The 19,891-nt window shown below is 43.3% G+C and overlaps 1 protein-coding gene across 3 annotated transcripts in view; it reads right to left on the bottom strand.

The window, feature by feature from the left end:
* The window catches only part of LOC103187170 (SH3 domain and tetratricopeptide repeat-containing protein 1), a 32,367-nt gene extending 24,766 nt beyond the window's left edge, over nt 1-7,601 (bottom strand). For 2 of the 3 annotated variants that reach the window (XR_006085269.1, XM_042337612.1), the window contains exons 1-7: nt 7,492-7,601; nt 7,200-7,289; nt 5,460-5,534; nt 4,654-4,781; nt 3,505-3,610; nt 3,107-3,250; nt 1,704-1,902 (exon numbers count right to left, since the gene is read on the bottom strand). Coding sequence is in view for 2 of the 3 variants with exons in the window: in XM_042337612.1 (XP_042193546.1) it covers nt 1,704-1,902; nt 3,107-3,250; nt 3,505-3,610; nt 4,654-4,781; nt 5,460-5,534; nt 7,200-7,289; nt 7,492-7,567 (818 nt within the window). In the remaining variant the exon portion in view is untranslated. Of the gene's footprint in view, nt 1-1,699; nt 1,903-3,106; nt 3,251-3,504; nt 3,611-4,653; nt 4,782-5,459; nt 5,535-7,199; nt 7,290-7,491 lie in introns of those variants that run through there. The other variant, XM_042337613.1, reaches the window with a different exon arrangement.
* Nucleotides 7,602-19,891: the final 12,290 nt, after the last annotated feature.

Genomic DNA, 19,891 nt, shown 5'->3' with positions numbered 1-19,891 from the left:
TGTGATGGAGCAGCCTCACCCCCAGGACTGTCAGTGTATTTGTTAAAACTTGTTGAAGTTAAGTATAAGTTTATTTGATAAAACCTATGCTCCCAGGCCCCACAGTGCCGTTCTCTCTCGCTCGCTCAGCCAGTATCCGTTGACACCATATCTAAGCATATGCGCCCAACCTCCACCGAGTGCCTGTGACCTGTGCTCAGATGCATCTCGGAGGCCTCTGGTCTATGGAGGGCTGAGCTGTGGCCTCCCACCATATGCTGTCACAGGATAGAGTAGGATACAGGGCAGGATGATCCGGCCCTCTAGTAGAGCAGTGGCCTCTGCAATGCATTTGAGCATGCGCGCCCAACCCTTCACAGGTTAGGATTGGTGGCCTCTTCAATGCAAGATACCATCTTATAGGACAAGTTATCCGATCAATTTTGCATTGTAAGTATTTACAATCATTTCTAGAATGCAACGCGTTACGTGTTAAGCAGAGTGTCAAGTAAAGAGAAATCCTTTATTAATATTTTGCACGGAGAGCGTGCAGGATATTGATGACTTAAGTGCTATTGATGAGTTAAGCCACAGGGTTGAGTTATCTGGAGTTTCCACATTTCCACTGTTGATGCTCAATGTCAACAACAAGCATTCCAGGGTCAGGTTCAAATGCGAAGGTCGATATTGCATTACAAACAAAAGAAATTCTGAATGACTGTAAAAAGAAGTGGATCCTGTGGATCCGACGTCCTTCTAAAAATAATTGCGTGACTATCTTCTTGGTAACAGTATTTAGGATACAGGGATGGGTGCAGTTACATTACAGTACTGGGATTGGAGGGAATGTTGATAATGGAGGAAAGGAGGCAGAGTTCAATAGAGAAGAATTGGGAATGGATGAATATTACAAAATATTTTAGCATAATCATATTTGTGATTCAGGGACTATTATATTGATGTGTCCTACAAGATATCCGATAAGTGGGATGGAATTTACAATTTGGAAGGTTCAAGAGCGATTGAGCTCTCAGGCCAAGTGAGGATGAATACATGTCTGATGTTGGGCTGTCCAATCGGTTAGGTGAAGACATTACCCCATGATGATCAAGGAAGCTGAATCAAAACTTTTGGCTTTTAGATTTGTTTAGCAAAAACATAATAACAATCCTTGCATTTGATACAGCGCCTTATCAAGTTGTTGAGACATCTCAAAGCGCTTCACAGAATATATTTTAAAGTGAACCGACTGTTCATTTTGCAGATGAAACGTGGCAGCCAATTATCCACTACAATCTCTCACAACAGTCATTATTTGAGTGGCCAAATTATTTATCCATACACTCATGTACCCACCCATCCATCTATCTATATCTATATTATCTCCCTCTCTCTATCTCTCTTTATCCATTTCTCCATCCATCCAGCTATCTAGCTATTTATTTGTTTTAAGGGATTTTTACACCAATTGATTAACAAACAGGTTCTTATTTACTGCTTGGTAAACAGGCATATGGAGTAAGGAAACTTGCTAAGGTTTCGCCTTACCTGGGAATCGAACCTGGGTCCTCTCACTTGTGAGGCGAGTCTCTAACCAATACGCTAAGGGACTTTGTAAACCACTCACCATGTCTAAAACTATATATCTCACACTCATCCCTATTACTTTGGTTACTTAAATTCATTCCAATTTAAAACGGTGGGTGAAAAATATTGCTACCTACTGGTGGAAAGGAATGAGAAGCTCCAGACTTTGGAAGCAAGATTTTGGTAGCAAACCCTTTTTGCCACTGAACAAAGAATGTCCTGCCCATTTAGAACTGGGTTTAGCATCCGCAACAACAACAAAATCATTTGGTTTGAGTTCCAGGTCAACTTCTTCACATTTCTGAAGATTTAATGGACACCTTGCAAAGAACAAACCTTAAGGAAAAACATAGTGAAACATAATCAATATTTGGGTTGCATCAAGAGATTTACAAATAAAATCTGGACAATGGTTAGACACAAACAGTTACAAGATATAAATTAAATTAAAGTTATGGGTTAATATCTGAAGAAATGTAGAACTATTTGTTAGCTTTTTTCCAAGCTGTGTAACATTTATACATTCATGCCCTATTATTATAGAAATCTATCATTCAATTTACTCAATTTATTTTTATTTCCCCCAAAACAGTTCTGCAGCTTGTTACGCAAGTAGCACTGCAAGATGGTCCAGATCACAGACTTCACTACAAACAGTCTGCCTCACTACAAACAGCCTACAGTAATGTATTTGTACAAATCAGACAATGGAGCTACTCATCTATTCCTATGAACCTCCTTCCTCCCCCAATCCACCCACCACACACACACGCACACATCTGTCACCTATGAAATACTGCACATGTGAAGAGTGCACCCCGTAATGAATTAGCTAAAAATCGATAAAACTCAACATGTCTGCACACAATGAATTAAAATCATGCCAGGTTTCAAATTCACATTTGCATTGCCATCTATATTTCACCTCACTCACTTTCCACCCTGCTCAGGTATTCCCATCTCTGTAGTCTATCAGTTTCTTAAAGTCTTATGCCACTCAACAGTCTTATGCCATCTCTACACCATCTCAGCCTGGCAATGTGACTAAGCTGCAGGCTTCATTTGTTCTTCCTGGCCTTGCAGAACCAGAGGCTTTCCTTCAAGAGACTGGCTTGGAGTTCTGGTCGCGGCTTACAATTTTTGTACAGTCCAGGCTCCGACCCCTCTCAGGGGTAATGACAGGCCCCTATGGAGTGATTTCATGGTTTGTGTGGGTTACCCTACACTAGCGATCCTCTACATTCCTGGTTCCAAAGTCTGTTACAACATGAAAGCCCGCACCCTAATCCGACAATTTAGGGGTACCTAAGCAAATGGCACACATATTGCTCACCATACAGGTGGATCTTGTATCATTCAACTATAGCTAAAAATAAATATTAGCACAGCAATATAGTTCTAATAAATTACTAAACTCTATTGAGAGCATCTTCCTTTGAATGTTTCAATGTTTAATTATTTATGTTAAGTAATCTTTTTATTTAAATTCGGAATTCCAGTTCTTGTTTTGTTTGCGACATTGGAATGTTTACATTCTCACCGTCCTGTAGGAGGAGGCCTTTCCACATTATTTCCAAGGATTCTCCATTTGTCTGGACCTCAATCCTGACGTCTTCATCATCCAGGTTGTTCAGCCAGAACAATTGGTCCAACAACAGGTTCTCTAAGCAATGGCCAACAAAGCCTGCCCACAGGAAGAGAAGGAGGGATATACAGGTTCAATATATTGTAAGATGATGAGCATCAATCTGTCTATGAAGTGACATTTTTTTTTACACCATGGCTGAATGTAGCAACTCCAAATCATTGCCACAACAGAGAAAAAACTATACGTCTAACATCAACTTAAAATGTCTATAAAATCGTGATATTATAGATCATTGAAATTCAGTGACAAGGTGCCAAAAGACAACGTTTGGAAAAAAGGAAATGGTTTACCTAGCGAGTAATATGTTGAAAACTTCCAGATTTCTTCAAATGTTTTAAAAGTGACCAAAATCAAGTCTTGATCACTGTGAATTGACAGCAGCCTGGCCGAAAGCTCCTGAAACAAGGTAGCATTTTGACTTGATCACTACAACAGGCTAATTTATGGTTCCGGGAACACAGTCTGATAATCTTAGGCTCATCAAATTTCACACAGAAGTTTCCTCACTGTCCTCAAGTCTTCCTTGTTTACACATTTCTGCCCAGTGGCAACACATTCCATTTGTGTCAGTAAATAATCAATGTAATCAAATCAGGTAATCAAATAGTGAATTTAGGATGTCATTACCATGGTGTTAAACTTCTATTGTCATCCAGAGCATTGCATCATTAATGAGGATGGATCACTGGTGTGTGGTTTCTAATTCCCAAGCAACTCTCACTATGCAACATACAAGAGTCAAATTTCTGCACAGTACCTTTCTTATGCTACGTAAGATCGGTGGTACAATTTAGGGAGTGTTTGTGTTCATTTATTAGTGTTTTGCACCATGGGATGGGGTAATTCTTTCATTGATGAGCTGACTGCAAGGGAATAAAGTAGAGGATATGGGTGGATCAGTACTGGAGCAATTTACCTGCTCACGTGCACAACAATTGTTGATATTTCCAATGAAAACTATTTACAAATGTCAAAGCATCCAAATTGAACAGCTTGTAATGAAAAAAATATTAGATGTACTCAATAATAAAGTACAACAACAACTTGGATTTATATAGCGCCCTCCACGTCTTCTAGTACATTTGCAAAGAATGCTACAGTTATCTAGGTCAGGACATGAAACTTGTCCCAAAACTGGTTTGTTCGTTTCCTCTTTCTACTTAATTCCCCCATCGTCAGTTCATCAGCTGACCATTACTGCACCTTCTTTCTCATTAAATACAATGTTACATTCACAGAAATTGGAGTTAATTGACTGGGCTTCTACTTTCAGAATATTGGATGTAACAATGATGCAAAGCATTGATAGAAAGAATAAAACATGCATACAGTACTTTAATTGTAGCAGTTTATCATCTCCAAAGACATAACTCAAAATGCTTCACATTTAAGCATTCTGCGGAAGTGCTGCATCTTGAACAAAAGCCAAGCAGACTTACACTGAGAAGGGCTGCAACCTCTCCACTCTCATTCTCCAGAATGCGTAGTTTTGCTCTGAGCGTCTCCTGCAGTTGAGTATCGGGAAGTCGAGTGATTTGTTTCTTTATGATCAATTTCAGGGAAATAGCTATGAATGAATCAATGGCATTAAATGTTTTCTCAATGGATAAGTTACCACATTACATCTTTAAAATGTGTCTATATTTATAGTACTAGTCACATTTTACCCTGAAAATGCATGACAATTTTTATTTGCTTTCTCTCCTTTAGGTCTCCTTTGTGACATGCCGAGGCTTCTACTCCCTGCTATTTGTGGGACAATGCTGTGCACAATTCACTGCTGTTTTCCCCACGAAATGCACAATCATTACACTTTACAGTGTATCCTATGAAGGGCTTTGAGACTTTTCAAAGACATGATAAGGTGCAATATGAAATGCAAGGATTATTATTATTATTAATTTTGCCCAAGTTGATGAATGGCTCACAAAAGAGAACAAACTGGGTTGGCCTACCCTCAGATTCCCCTCCTGTTCTAACTGTGGGGAAGTGCTGATTCTCTCATTGGCCCAATGGGAGCTTTACATGCTGGGAATTGTGTATCTAAGCCCCTGTCTCACCAACATGTGGCTCAGAGTTCAAATTAAATTTAAAGAGCACAAAACCTTGTTTTCTTTAAAAAAAACAAATCATTCTTTAATAATGAACCCAAACACATATCCATGACACATAATATAACCTAGAAATCTTATTAAAGCTAATATTGTTTTTAAACACAAACAGTGGCAAGACAAGAGAATCCTACCTGTCGGAACTCCACTTTCAACCAGCGATAATGTGGAACAACTGTTGAGTGAGTCTTTCTCAGGACGATCTAGCTCTGCAAGCATTAATTTACCTTTGAGAATGTTACTTTGCACCATTTTACAGTGTTATTCTTTACCTGCTCTCCATTTACAACTTTTGATTTGCTATGCACTAACCCCATCCTCACACTCTTCTTCACTGTCACCTTCCACAATGACCAGCAATTCTCTCCACAATTTACCTACAGGGGGAGCATGTGAAATTGGCTGGTAATGTTACTGACATCAGCATTGCTTGTTTACAAACAGAGAAATCAAATGGGCTCATAAATAAATTCAGGGTCCAGTGGAGGACTATTTTATGCAGGATCAGAAAGTTGGCAGTTTGAATCAGTGTATGCTGACCTTATAATATAATAATAATCCTTGCATTTGAAATAGCGCTTTTCACATCTTTTCGACGTCTCAAAGTGCTTCACAGAATAGACTATAAAGTAAATTGACCATATATTTGTGGGCGAAACGCGGCAGCCAATTGCGCACAGCAGTGTCTCACAAACTGTCGTTCATTGAAGTAACCAATTTATTATTTTTTTGAGGGATTATGATTAGGCGTGTGGAGTAAGGAAACTTGCCCAAGGTTTCGCCCTGCCTGGAATTGAACCCAAGTGTCTCGCTTGCAAGGCAAGTTCTTTAACCACTGAGCTACAGGACTCCTTGGGTTGGACCCTCAACTTGGCTTCATTGTCTTTAGGATAGAGAGCTGAAAATCAGCCTGGGTCCCACTCCTCATCATTATCTACTGATCTTTGCTAGAGGTTCAAAGGGGTCAACGTCAAGTGAGAACATGAATGAACTTGGCTGTTAAGTCTTTCTGTGGTTAATTGCCATCTGACAGTCACTGTAACTCATGAATAAAGACAACTTGGGTGAGGCAGCAGAAGGAAATGTATTCACCAGTGGAAATGTACACACAGCACAATAACAATAATCTGTAATTCTAAAGCATCTTTCACATAGGATTACGTCTCATAGCTCAGTGCAGTGGCGGGGTTGAAAGCCGAGCAAGGGAAAAGGGGTAGGGAGGCGACATTAGGTGCAGTGGAAGAGGTATGTTTTCAGAAGGAATTTAGAAATAAAGAGAGGGACAGATGCAGGGATTGAACTACAGAGTACCAGAGATTAGCGACATGGTAGCTGAAGGTTCACTATTGATGGTAGCATGGAGGGGATTAGGGATGTGGGCAGGCCTGCATTAGCTGAGCAAAGGGGCCAGGCAGAGGAGTGAGTTATAAGTAGGTCAGGGAGGTGCTAGGTCATGAACGCATTTGTATGTCAGGGTGAGGACCTTGAAGTCGATGCGTTTGGAGACAGTAAACTAGTGCAGCCTGGTGAGGATTGGGGAGATGGGTGTGAAGCGTTTGGTGCGGATGAGGATATGTATTAGCTGAACCTAAAGGAATAAATGAGTCAGATGCTTTTAGGAGAGGGGGACGAGAGGGAGAAAAATGGAGAAGAAAATTTGGTGGGAAAAACACAGGAAAATCTCATTAAAAGAAGCAGAGACCATCAAGGTTAGTAACTTTACTGACCAGCTGATTTTTACTCAATGCTTTTGCACAGTGAATTGGCTGTGCAATTTTTCTCACATCATTAACATTGTCACACCTGAGTGCTACTTTACAAAAGGATAAGATTTTGGCACTTTTCAGGATGTGCTGAAATTCCCTATCCCTTACCTGATTCCCTATTCTCCATGCCTGATGAATCATGTAAGATTTGTTTAGGGAGAGAAAGAGACACTTCATTTTCTTCTGACGGACTCCGCACTAGAAAGTATTGAAACAGAAAGAATGTACAGTCATTCAAATTACCTCACAACATGGAAACAATAAATTCACTGTGTTACAAGCCAGGCGAGATTCTCTCTCTGGTACAACAACCCTACTCTTTAATCGGTTTGAGTTTTCAATCAGCTTACAGATCGACATTACCTCTTACTTGAAAGAATGCTTTTCACTATGTGTTTACCTGGAACTGCTCGCTCTTCAGGTTCTGAATTCTCATCTGACTCCACAGAGTTTTGGGTTAAATTGGACCAATGCATGGGGGAGCTTGCAGAAGAACAGAAGGCTGCCTTACCTGCAGAAAATAATTGGCAAACAACATCAGAATGGTTACATGTAATGATTGAGTTATCAGTAACTCACAATTAAATAGTGGACAGGGAGGCTGCAGCAGACACATTCCTCAAACTAAATTAAAGAACTTACTGCTGGGGCTCCTCAGTGAAAAGTGGAAAGCCTCTAGTGAAAAGCCAAGCTGATTAACACGATAACTCTCTCATCTCTACGTTGACTCTAAGGGTCCCACATGTAATGTACTTGGCAGTTTCAATCCCTAATGCATCTGTATTCATCCACAATCTCACTGCCAGTATCCCAAACCGGATGCTCCAGTCAATATGCCTGACTCCAGGCAGCCTAATGATTGGCTCCTGACTGCAGATTTCTCAGTCACATAACTTCCAGGCATTTCAAAAATGGAAACAATTCTAAATCTCACATTTCCTTCAGTTTTATCTGCCGATCACTCTGTTAGAATGCCAACTTAAATCTGCATTTAACTCATCCATCTCACAATATATTCAGCTGTAGCTGGAAGCAGGGAAGAGGATACACATTCATCCTGTGTATCCTAAGTGCTTGAGCCCCTTATCTTGGTTCTGACAGAAACTGTTGACTGACTTGAAATGTGATCCATGCACTCTGTTGCTTTGCCTCAATACTAAACTTCCTGTTTACTAAAGGCAGTCATGACTACATTTATCAAACCTTACATCTCTCTTTTTATTGTAACTCTATAACACAATGTTCTGAAAAGTTATTAATGGTCTGTTGTACACATCAGGTTCTGAGAGAAATTAAAACCCCAGCTTATTTAAAAAAACAGAATCTTATTTTTAGCATTGATCAGATAATTCAGATTTGAATACTCCGATCGTTTGATGTAAATGTGGAGGCTGTACCTCGTGGGACATTGTTACTTTGCCCCAAGTAAAATTAATAATTCACCTCATAGCTGTTTCTGGGACATTGCTGTGTGCATTGTTGGTTCACCTGCACAGCCTTTTTTACTTATAATAAAATCCTAAGAAATGTTTTGAGACGTTACAACAATGTGATAAGATGCTATATTAAATGCAAGAATTTATTATAATTATTACAACCTTCTCTTCAATCACCACAAAAAGTCTGTAGCATGTACTTTTTTTAAATTAAACTTTCATCTTCATTGAATTTTATTGAGCCTGAGAGATCTGAATTCACTATACTGGGCTGGTTCTATTAACTTGCCACTTTTAACTAGAATATGTATGAAATAAGTCTCAAAGAATCAACTTCCGTCGATTTTCATTTTGGTGTCTAGAGGACAGACTCCAACCATTGCCCCAGAGGCTTGGTTTGTGTGGGTCCCTCCTCACACTCCAGCTTTCCAGCCCTTTATCTAGTCAGTGTCCAGGTGTAGATCCAACATTCAACCCTCACTAGTGAGCTAAATAAGTAAAGGTCAAGAGGAATTACTGATGGATGCTGAAATCAGTAACAAGATTAAAAAATACTGAAAACTTCTCATTACAGAGAAGAGATTGGTGAGCAATTTGCGCAATCATATCAGATCCTTCTAAAGATCAGTTTTATTTAGGCTATACATATATTCCCTGATTTTAGTTGGTAAATTGTAGCAAGAGACTGAGTGGCTCAGTGGGATTTGAACCGGAGTTTGAACCAAATAGTTCCCATGATGCTCCAGTCTTGCTCCACATCCCAGTATTTGGGAGGAAACGCAACAAAACCATCAGTAATTTAGCTCAAATCTAGTGATTGTCAGAAACCGTAACAATCACCTGAGGACTGTGTGGAAACTCGGGCGGTCAGCTCCACACTTTCTTTTATATCGAGAACCAGATGAGGGGCCGAGATGTAAAGTCAACAACAACAACAACTTGCATTTATATAGCACCCTTCACATGGGGTAGCATCCCGGAGAGTCAGCAAGTTCAAAAGGGAATCAGTTAACTATTGGGGATGAGTGGTAGGGAAATGTCAAATTATTTATTGTTTTTAAGTGTCATTTGCTCTGTGTGCACAAGCCCAGGATCACCCAAACTGATCGAGCAATGAAGAAAGTTGAGATTTCTTGTGTAATTTCTACATGAAATGTTTGGGCCTTTCAAATCTGTAAACTTTAAGATGAAGGAACATAGGAACATAGGAACAGGAGGAGGCCATTCAGCTCTTCAAGCCTGTTCTGCCATTTAATTAATCATGGCTGATCTGTACCTCAACTAGTCCTTTCAATTCCAATTTCCTGCTTTCTGCCCATATCCCTTAATCCCCCGACCTACCAACAATCTATCAACCTCACTCTTGAAGGTGTGAATGGATCCAGTACCCACGGCCTTTTGAAGAAGAGAATTCCTGATTTCTACCCCTTTTTGAGTGAAGAAATGCTCCTGATTTCACTCTTAAATGTCCTAGTTCTAATTTTAAGACTATTCCCCCTTGTTTTGGATTTCCCCACCGGAGGAAATAGCTTCTCCGTATTTACCCGATCGAATCCCTTTATCATCTTAAACACCTCAATCAAATCACCCCTCAACCTTCTAAACTCAAGGGAATACAATCCAAGTTTGCGCAGCCTTTCCTCATAACTTAACCCTTTTAGGCCTGGTAACAATCTGGTGAACCTGTGCTGCACCCCCTCCAGGGCCAATATATCTTTCCTGAGGTGTGGTGCCCAAACTGAACACAGTCTCCAGATGGGGTCTGACTAATGCTCTGTACAGCTGAAGCACCACTTCTTCCCCTTTGTATTCCAGGTCTCTTGAGATAAAGGCCAAATCTCTTTGCTCCTCCACAGTTCTTAATTTCTCCCCATTAAGAAAATATTCTGCTTTATCTTTTTTCAGTCCATAGTGAATGATATCACACATCCCTACATTGAACTCCATCTGCCACAGCTTTGCCCACTCACTTAATCTGTCTATGTCCCCTTATAACTTCCTACTCCCATCTTCACAACTTACTGAGCCTCCTAGCTTAGTGTTGTCTGCAAACTTGCTATAAAATTTCTATTCCTTCATCCAAGTCATTTATATATATGGTGAATAGCTGGGGTCCCAGTACAGACCCCTGAGGGCACCACTTGTCAAGTCCCACCAATCAGAGAATGTTCCCTTTATCCCTACTTTCTATTTCCTGCCTCCCAACCAATTACCAAACCATGTCACGAGGCTATCTCCGACTCCATGCGCTTCCATTTTCGCTAATAATCTTTTGTTTGGAACTTTATCAAATGCCTTTTGAAAGTCCATATAAATGACATCCATAGACACTCTCTTATCCACCATTTTAGTGACGGCCTCAAAACATTCAATTGGATTAGTCAGACATGACCTTCCCTTCACAAACCCTCACTGACCCTCTTTGACTAGCTCATACCTGTCCAAGTTCAGTCACTCTGTCCCTGATGATGGATTCCAGTATTTACCCTACAATTGACGTTAAGCTGACAGGTCTGTAGTTTCCTGGTTTCTCCTTCCCTCCCGTTTTAAATAAAGGGATGACATTCACAATTTTCCAATCTAAGGGCACAATTCCCGAATCTAGTGAGGTTTGGAAAGTTATGACAAATGCATCTGCAATTTCCTCTCCTATTTCCTTAAACACCCTGGGGTGGAAACTATCAGGTCCTGGAGATTTGTCTATCTTGAGTCTCATGAATGGGGGCAAATGAACAGAGAGACTTGGGGATCCACGTAAGCAAATCTCTGAAGGTGGCCGGACAGCTGTTAAAAAAGCATACAGGATACCAGGCTTTATAAACAGGGGCATAGAGTACAAAAGTCGGGAGGTTATGTTGAATATTTATAAAATGCTGCTTAGGCCTCAGTTGGAGACTGCGTTCAGTTCTGGGCACCGTGCTTTTGGAAAGATGTTAGGGCATTGGAGAGGGTGCAAAGGAGGTTTACCAGGATAGCACCAGGAATGAAGGACCTTAGTTATGAGGAGAGGTTAGCAGCGAAACTAGGATTATTCTCCCTAGAGCAGAGAAGATCAAGAGGGGATTTAATAGAGGTTTTCAAGATCATGAGAGCATTTGATAGGTTGAACTGGGAACAACTGTTTCCACTGGATCAGTAACCTGAGGTCACCGATTTAAAATAGTTGTTAAGAGATATAGAGTGGAGGTTAGGAAAAATGTTTTCACCAGCGAGTTGTTCTGATCCGGAATGCATTATCTGAAAGCGTAGTGGAAGCCGATTCAATAACAACTTTTAAGAGAGAAGTAGATGGGTATTTGGGGAGGACAGGATTGCAGAGCTGTGGAGAGAAAGCGGGCCGGGGGGATTGAGTTGGATTGCTCTTTTAGGAGTTGGCGCAGACGCGATGGTCTCTTTCTGTGCTGTATGATTCTATGATTCATTATTTCCTCCATTACCATTTTTTAATTTATATTAATTTCTATTAAGCATTTCTCTTTGACTTATTTTTAGGTTCCCCTGTATGGCTGGTATCTTGTCCTCATCCTCTACTGTAAAAACGGTAGCAAAGTATTTACTTAACGTCAGCCATTTCTTTATTTTCCGTTATAGTCTCACCTACATCGGTCTTTAACGGACCCACGTTCCCCTTGACCATTCTCTTTCTTTTAATATATTTATAAAGCTTTCATTTAATATCCCGTGCAAGTTTCTTCTCATGCTCCCTTTTTGCTCTTATTACTTTCTTTGTTTCCCTTTGTTGCCTTTTGTAGTTCTTCCAGTCCTCTACATTCCTACTGTTTCTTGCATTTGAGTAACCCTTTCTCTAACCTCATAGAATCATAGAATTTTACAGCACAAAGGAGGCCATTCGGCCCATTGTGTCTGTGCCGGTTCTGTGAAAAGAGCTTCTAAATCAACCCCACTCCCCCACTCTCTCCCCATAGCCCCATAGCCCCGATCAACCCCACTCCCCCACTCTCTCCCCATAGCCCTGATCAGCCCCACTCCCCCACTCTCCCCATAGCCCCAATCAGCCCCACTCCCCCACTCTCCCCATAGCCCTGATCAGCCCCACTCCCCCACTCTCCCCATAGCCCTGATCAGCCCCACTCCCCCACTCTCCCCATAGCCCTGATCAACCCCACTCCCCCGCTCTCTCCCCATAGCCCTGATCAGCCCCACTCCCCCACTCTCCCCATAGCTCCATAGCCCCGATCAACCCCACTCTCTCCCCATAGCCCTGATCAGCCCCACTCCCCCACTCTCCCCATAGCCCTGATCAACCCCACTCCCCCACTCTCCCCATAGCCCTGATCAACCCCACTCCCCCCTCTCTCCCCATAGCCCTGATCAACCCCACTCCCCCACTCTCCCCATAGCCCCGATCAACCCCACTCCCCCTCTCCCCATAGCCCTGATCAACCCCACTCCCCCCTCTCTCCCATAGCCCTGATCAACCCCACTCCCCCACTCTCTCCCCATAGCCCTGATCAACCCCACTCCCCCACTCTCTCCCCATAGCCCTGATCAACCCCACTCCCCCTCTCTCCCCATAGCCCTGATCAACCCCACTCCCCCCTCTCTCCCCATAGCCCTGATCAACCCCACTCCCCCACTCTCTCCCCATAGCCCTGATCAACCCCACTCCCCCCGCTCTCTCCCCATAGCCCCATAGCCCTGATCAACCCCACTCCCCCACTCTCTCCCCATAGCCCTGATCAACCCCACTCCCCCCGCTCTCTCCCCATAGCCCTGATCAACCCCACTCCCCCACTCTCTCCCCATAGCCCTGATCAACCCCACTCCCCCCGCTCTCTCCCCATAGCCCTGATCAACCCCACTCCCCCGCTCTCTCCCCATAGCCCTGATCAACCCCACTCCCCCACTCTCTCCCCATAGCCCTGATCAACCCCACTCCCCCACTCTCCCCATAGCCCTGATCAACCCCACTCCCCCACTCTCTCCCCATAGCCCTGCAAACTCGTCCTCCCCAAATAATTATCTACTTCTCTCTTAAAAGCTGTTATCGAATCAGTTTCCAAGGAAACTCTTAGGGAAACGCTGAGGGAAATAAAGAATTGAAAAACTTGCGGATTATTGACTGTGTGTGTGTGGGACATGGCCCAAGGTTTCCATTCTGAGAGAATGTGCCCACCTTGGCTTGGCACTGCTCTACTCTGCCCTTTACCCACTGCTGAAAGCCAGACTACCCGGGCAGGGCTGATATCTGTGGGTATTGTAACTGCCCACTCCCACCTTCTTCCTTTGATAAAAACCAAATTAATTCACAAAAAAACAAGATTTCTTTTTGGAAGAAATTACACCAAAGTTCACAGTGCCACATCTCCTGGCGTTGTTGGAGCAGGCTGACCGGAAGTAAACAGACATATATTTACTAGATAGAATTCATTATTAAATTGATAATAAGTACAGAATAAACATCTATTGTACAGTCAGAGCATGCTCTGGGCTTATTACCCTATTGACCACGGCTGGAGATGTAAAGCCTGATAGACAGGCTGTTCCCTGCTCACTGACCCCCACACACTGCCAGTGTTTATTCATATTATACTTAAAATCAGTCTCAATTTGAAATGTGAGTGTTTTGCTCTGGAACTTATAACTTGGTTCAGGTCTGAGCTGCTGTTTCCTGAGGATGAACACAGAGGAACACAGTTATAATAATAATAATAATAATCCTTGCATTTGATACAGTACCATATCACGGCTTTGAGATGTCTTAAAGCGCTTCACAGAATATACTGTAAAATATTTGTGGGCGAAACGCGGCAGTCAATTGTGCACAGCAGCGTCCCACAAACAGTCGTGGATCGAGGGACCAAATTATTATTATTTTTATGTATGTTTTGTTGATTTTGTAAGGGTTATTCCCACTAGAAAAGCAATCCGCCAATCGACTAACAACCAGGTTCCTACTTACTGTTGGTAAACAGAGATGTGTGGAGTAAGGAAACTGCCCAACATTTCACCCCATCGGGAATCAAACCCAAACCCTCTCACTTGTGAGTTTCTAACCACTGAACTACAGGACTGCAGTTCTGGGGTCTGTGTGTGTGTTGGTGGGGGGGAATCTGTGTGTGTTTGGGGGGGGCTGTGTGTGTGTGCGTGTGGGGGGGGGTGTGCGTGTGTGGAAGGCTGTGTGTGTGGTGGGGGATGGGTGTGTGTGTGTGTGGGGGTGGCTCTGTGTGTGTATGTGGGGGGGGCTATGTGTGTGTGTGTGTGGGGGGTGGGATCTATGTGTGTGGGGGAGGGGTCTGTGTGTGTGTGGGGTGGGGGGTCTGTATGTGTGGGTGGAGGGGGGCTGTGTGTGTGGGGGGGGTATGTGTGTGTGGGAGGGTGTGTGTGTGTGGGAGGGTGTGTGTGTGTGTGGGGGGGTCTGTGTGTGTGTGTAGGGGAGGGTCTGTGTGTGTGGGGGGGTGGGGGCTTGTGAGTGGGGGGATGCGTGTGCGTATGTAGGGCTTTCTGTGTGTGTATGTGGGGGGTCTGTGTGTGTGTGGGGGGCGAGTCTATGTGTGGGGGGGGGGTCTGTGTGTGTGTGTGGGGGGGGTCAGTGTGTGTGTGGGGGGGGGGTCTGTGTGTGTGGGGGGGGGTCTGTGTGTGGGAGGGGGTCTGTGTGTGTGTGGAGGGGGGGTTCTGTGTGTGTGTGTGGGGGGGAGGAGTCTATGTGTGTGTGGGGGGGGTCTGTGTGTGTGGGGGGGGAGTCTATATGTGGGGGGGGGTCTCTGTGTGTATGTGGGGTGGAGGCGGGGGTCTCGTGTATGTGGGGGTGGAGGCGGGGGGTCTCTGTGTGTATGTGGGGGTGGAGGCGGGGGGTCTCTGTGTGTATGTGGGGGTGGAGGCGGGGGGTCTCTGTGTGTATGTGGGGTGGAGGCGGGGGGTCTCTGTGTGTATGTGGGGGTGGAGGCGGGGGTCTCTGTGTGTATGTGGGGGTGGAGGCGGGGGGTCTCTGTGTGTATGTGGGGGTGGAGGCGGGGGTCTCTGTGTGTATGTGGGGGTGGAGGCGGGGGTCTCTGTGTGTATGTGGGGGTGGAGGCGGGGGGTCTCTGTGTGTATGTGGGGGTGGAGGCGGGGGGTCTCTGTGTGTATGTGGGGGTGGAGGCGGGGGGTCTCTGTGTGTATGTGGGGGTGGAGGCGGGGGGTCTCTGTGTGTATGTGGGGGTGGAGGCGGGGGGTCTCTGTGTGTATGTGGGGGTGGAGGCGGGGGGTCTCTGTGTGTATGTGGGGGTGGAGGCGGGGGGTCTCTGTGTGTATGTGGGGGTGGAGGCGGGGGGTGCATTAAATTGTAGGAGTGAAGTACTCTGGATAAACGCGGTGATTTCCCCGCTTTGCTGTGAGATGGAGAGCAGAGTTGGACGCTCACATCTCGACTGCTCAGAGTGGCTTTGCCTCCAACAGTGTAAACACGACTTACGTCAACTCCTGTGGCTCTGACTTACCAATTCATTCACAGCTAAACTCAGCCTTGGTTTTTCCTCACTGAAACTATTTCAATACTTAGGGACACCCGTCTTAGCCTTGGAGTTTATTGTATGAAGGTCGGAATCCAGTGCAGTAACAGCACAACCTGCCAAACACATCTCACCGGGACCTTGGAGTCGATAATGTATGTTCTATCTAACGATGACACTGGTGATCCACTGAGAGATCAGGTTAACAACCGTGACGTTATTAAAGCTGTTTATTTGTTCGAATCCCAATCAGAAATCATGGAATGTTGGCCTTCGATGATAAACCATGACACACTCTGTCAAATCAGAAGAAGATATTTCAAGTCATAAAACACAGGTCAGTTTGGGAAGAAATGTATATTAGAAAAACTTAAAAGTTGTTTTAAAGCTAAATTCAACTACAGCCTCTTATCATTTCTCTTCTCTTTAGATCCAGGAGGAACAATTGGATTTAGTGTGGATTTTAAAAGCAAAATTAGTTTTCCACTCAATTTGTACAGACGTTACACAAACATAAAAATACAAAGAATACAAAATTCCAATATCTTTCTTTAAACAAATAATTTTATTAGTTATTTCCATAATCACAGTCTTGACATCCACAGTTAAAGATAATAAAGATAATAATATCGATGGAAACTGCCATCTGATCAGGTTCTAATTATTACTGTTAAAATATTGTTACTGCAAGAAATGAAATTGTATGACTGTATGAAATAAAATTCCATGTTTGCAAAATGTGAACCTTTGATTAGGTAGACAGACAGACAGATACACAGACAGACAGACAGATACACAGACAGACAGACAGATACACAGACAGACAGACAGATACACAGACAGACAGTCAGACAGACAGACACACAGACAGACAGACAGATACACAGACAGACAGACAGACAGACAGACAGATACACAGACAGACAGACAGATACACAGACAGACAGACAGACAGATACACAGACAGACAGACAGACACATAGACAGACAGATACACAGACACACAGACAGACAGACACACAGATACACAGACAGACACACAGACAGATACACAGACACACAGACAGACAGATAACCAGACAGACACACACACAGACAGACAGAGAGCTGTATTTTTGACATTGGGTTAAAGCTGCAGGTTTTGGAATGGGACCATTGAGATCACTTTTAAGTTCCAGAGCTCGAGATCTGATCGTCCCATAAAACAACAACAAATTGCATTTACTTTCACTTTGGGAGGACTTCCCAAAGTGTGGACAGTCAAGGATTTGCACTGAAACTGTGGAGTGGAATGAAGAGGGGTGGAGGGCGGGGGGGGGGCGGGGGCAGGGGGGTGGGGGGGGGGGCAGAGGATAACTGAAGGCACAGGAAAGAGAAAGGCCCGAGACGGGTCTTGAAGAATGCAGGGGAGGGGGTGAGGTGGAGGGCTCCAGGGGAGAAGTGCAGAGTGAGGGGGCAGAAAGACAGCTGATGGTGGGATGGCAATGGCAGGGGACAGGAGCGAGAGTGGGGGTGATCGGCTCACAGAGCTTGGTGTGGGAGAGGAATAATAATCTGATAATAATAATAAGAGGTTCTGAACAATCTGCATCTTGTGGATGGAAGAGTTAGGAAGTCTGGTGAGCGGGGAGTTTGCATAGTCAAACTTGGATGTTATGAAATGCATACAAGTCTACCTCTTAATTTCCTATTTGATATACCTATTTGACATTCCTCTCGTGTTAAGCACTGTAGCAGTGTACACACTATCTCTTTCCTTGAAAGTTAGTTCCGAGTTCAAATTCTCCTTCAATAGACAGATAACATGATTACAGAAATATGTGTTTCATCAGAATTCAAAGTAAAAAAAATGCAGAGAAACATAGACCTGGAGCAAAATTCTCAAGTGTGTGTGAGTGAGGGGGGCTTTGGCAAATTAGCTCTAACTAATCTTTACAATACTCACAATCTGGAGAACAACTGAAGCATGGAATCCACATCCTGTGATGTACAGAACCTAAATTCATTGTGAAGTTCAACAAGTGTGAAACAATGCTGGAGCTCTGGTCCTTTTGCTGCAATTTATTATCAAGTGTCGACAGGAAGACTCAATCTTGCATGTGCTCCTCAAGAGCAATAAATTAACCATACATTCAACTTTGATAGCATCGTTTCAGAGAAGCCGGCCACATGCTTCCCGGTGTGAAACAGGAGCTCATCTCGGTATTGCTGAAAACCTCTTGTACTACAGAGCATTTCCTGCTTGGCAGCCCATTTTACTCAAGGAAACCGATACAACTGCTTCCTTACTACAAAGGACGAGGGCCAAGCGGAGCAGTTCCTGAAGACCTGAGCCAAACCCTCCATTCCTAGCGATTACTGAAATAGTCAGTGCTTCTGATGGGCTGAAGCAAGTACAGAAAGTCTGTGAAGAAGGATTTCCTGACAATAATGTTCAAACCAGCTGCTTTGCTTGGAATGAACTCCACAAAACATCCCAATTGTCCTCCCTTGAGATCAACCCTCTAAACCCTTGTTTTTCAACCGCTATCTAATGTATGTTTTTTTTTCACAAAGGATTTAATCATTGCAAATCATTATGATTTAGCATCCAATCATGTTGTAATCTCAAAATGGGGCCTGATTTGCTCTTGCTGCATGGTTCCCTTGTGCATATTAAAAATAATGAGCACTGAAGCCTCCCTGAGGAGATGGTGAGGTACAGAGGATCCTAGGCATATCTTTCACCACTGCAGCCTGTGCCTGGATCCAATCCAAACAGATTGACAAAGTCTTATTTCTCTAAATCCCATTATCTAAGTCAATGAAACTGAACAGTTTTCAATCCAGCAGAGATGAGACCACAGCCCCAAACTGTTCAGTCACTTTTGTGGCAAGTTTGTTTAAAAAGCTCGCAATTGTAGATTCTCACAAAATTGATTTGACACATCTAGGCTTCTGAGGTTTCAGTTCATGCATTCGGTAAGCCAGTGCTTGTGAATGGTTTTATACCTCAACTGTATTGTCATCAATTATATTTAATCTGGAAAGCTTTTTGCTGTCCCTGATGTAAAGAGGAAATGTGCAACAATCACCCAGGACACTTTATGCATCTTGCACCCAAGTTACACACATGCACACAATGATGGAGATGTTGAAAACTTGCTTTTGCATTGTTCATGACCAATGACCATTTTCTCAGCAGCTAACACACAGCCTTGAGAAATACCCATGGCAAGATTCATCAGCTCTCACCAAGGCCTCAGCTACCTTTCCTGGATGAGAAATAGATATCTTATCCAACCTTCCTAAACTCAAGTTCTCTACCCTGCCCCTTCTATATCTTCTTGTACATCTGTAGAGTGTGATGATTTTGAATGAATTTCAAAACACTGCCAAACGGATTCTTTCCCTGGAATTGGACATGTTCAATATCTATGTTCCTATAACTAGGATGTTAAAAGGAAGACAGTTGCTTGAAAAGCAAAGGTATAAAGAAGGCATGGAGAAAAATAGATTAAAATATCTCCCATTATCTAAAAAACTGGTGGTGCAAGATTGATGGCCAGATTGGCCTCCTCCAGTTCCTATAAACCATTAGCATTGCTAACTCCACCTTGAAGATCATCTAATCTAATCCAGATCTACAGTCATCTTTCAGTCACTGTTGTTTCAGCATAAACTACTTTCATGTCACGAGAATTAAGGAAACAATACAGCGGGAAAAGACAGAAGATATCAATGCAACAGGAAAGATTACAGGCTTTATTATAAGCTAGTTACAGGGCTATGTAAAGAAAGGAAGTGCAATGACAGGCTAAAGGATGCAGCTGCTCATTTTGCCAAGATTGGATGTTTCACAATGACCTTTCATCATTTGTGATCTGTTCATTCTGGCTCTCAAACCCCAGTCCATCTCTGAAAAGCAAAAGTT

This window comes from Callorhinchus milii, unplaced genomic scaffold, assembly GCF_018977255.1.
Source record: "Callorhinchus milii isolate IMCB2004 unplaced genomic scaffold, IMCB_Cmil_1.0 Scaffold8, whole genome shotgun sequence".
Classification (NCBI taxonomy): domain Eukaryota; kingdom Metazoa; phylum Chordata; class Chondrichthyes; order Chimaeriformes; family Callorhinchidae; genus Callorhinchus; species Callorhinchus milii.
This window is presented reverse-complemented; position numbering and strand designations above follow the sequence as displayed.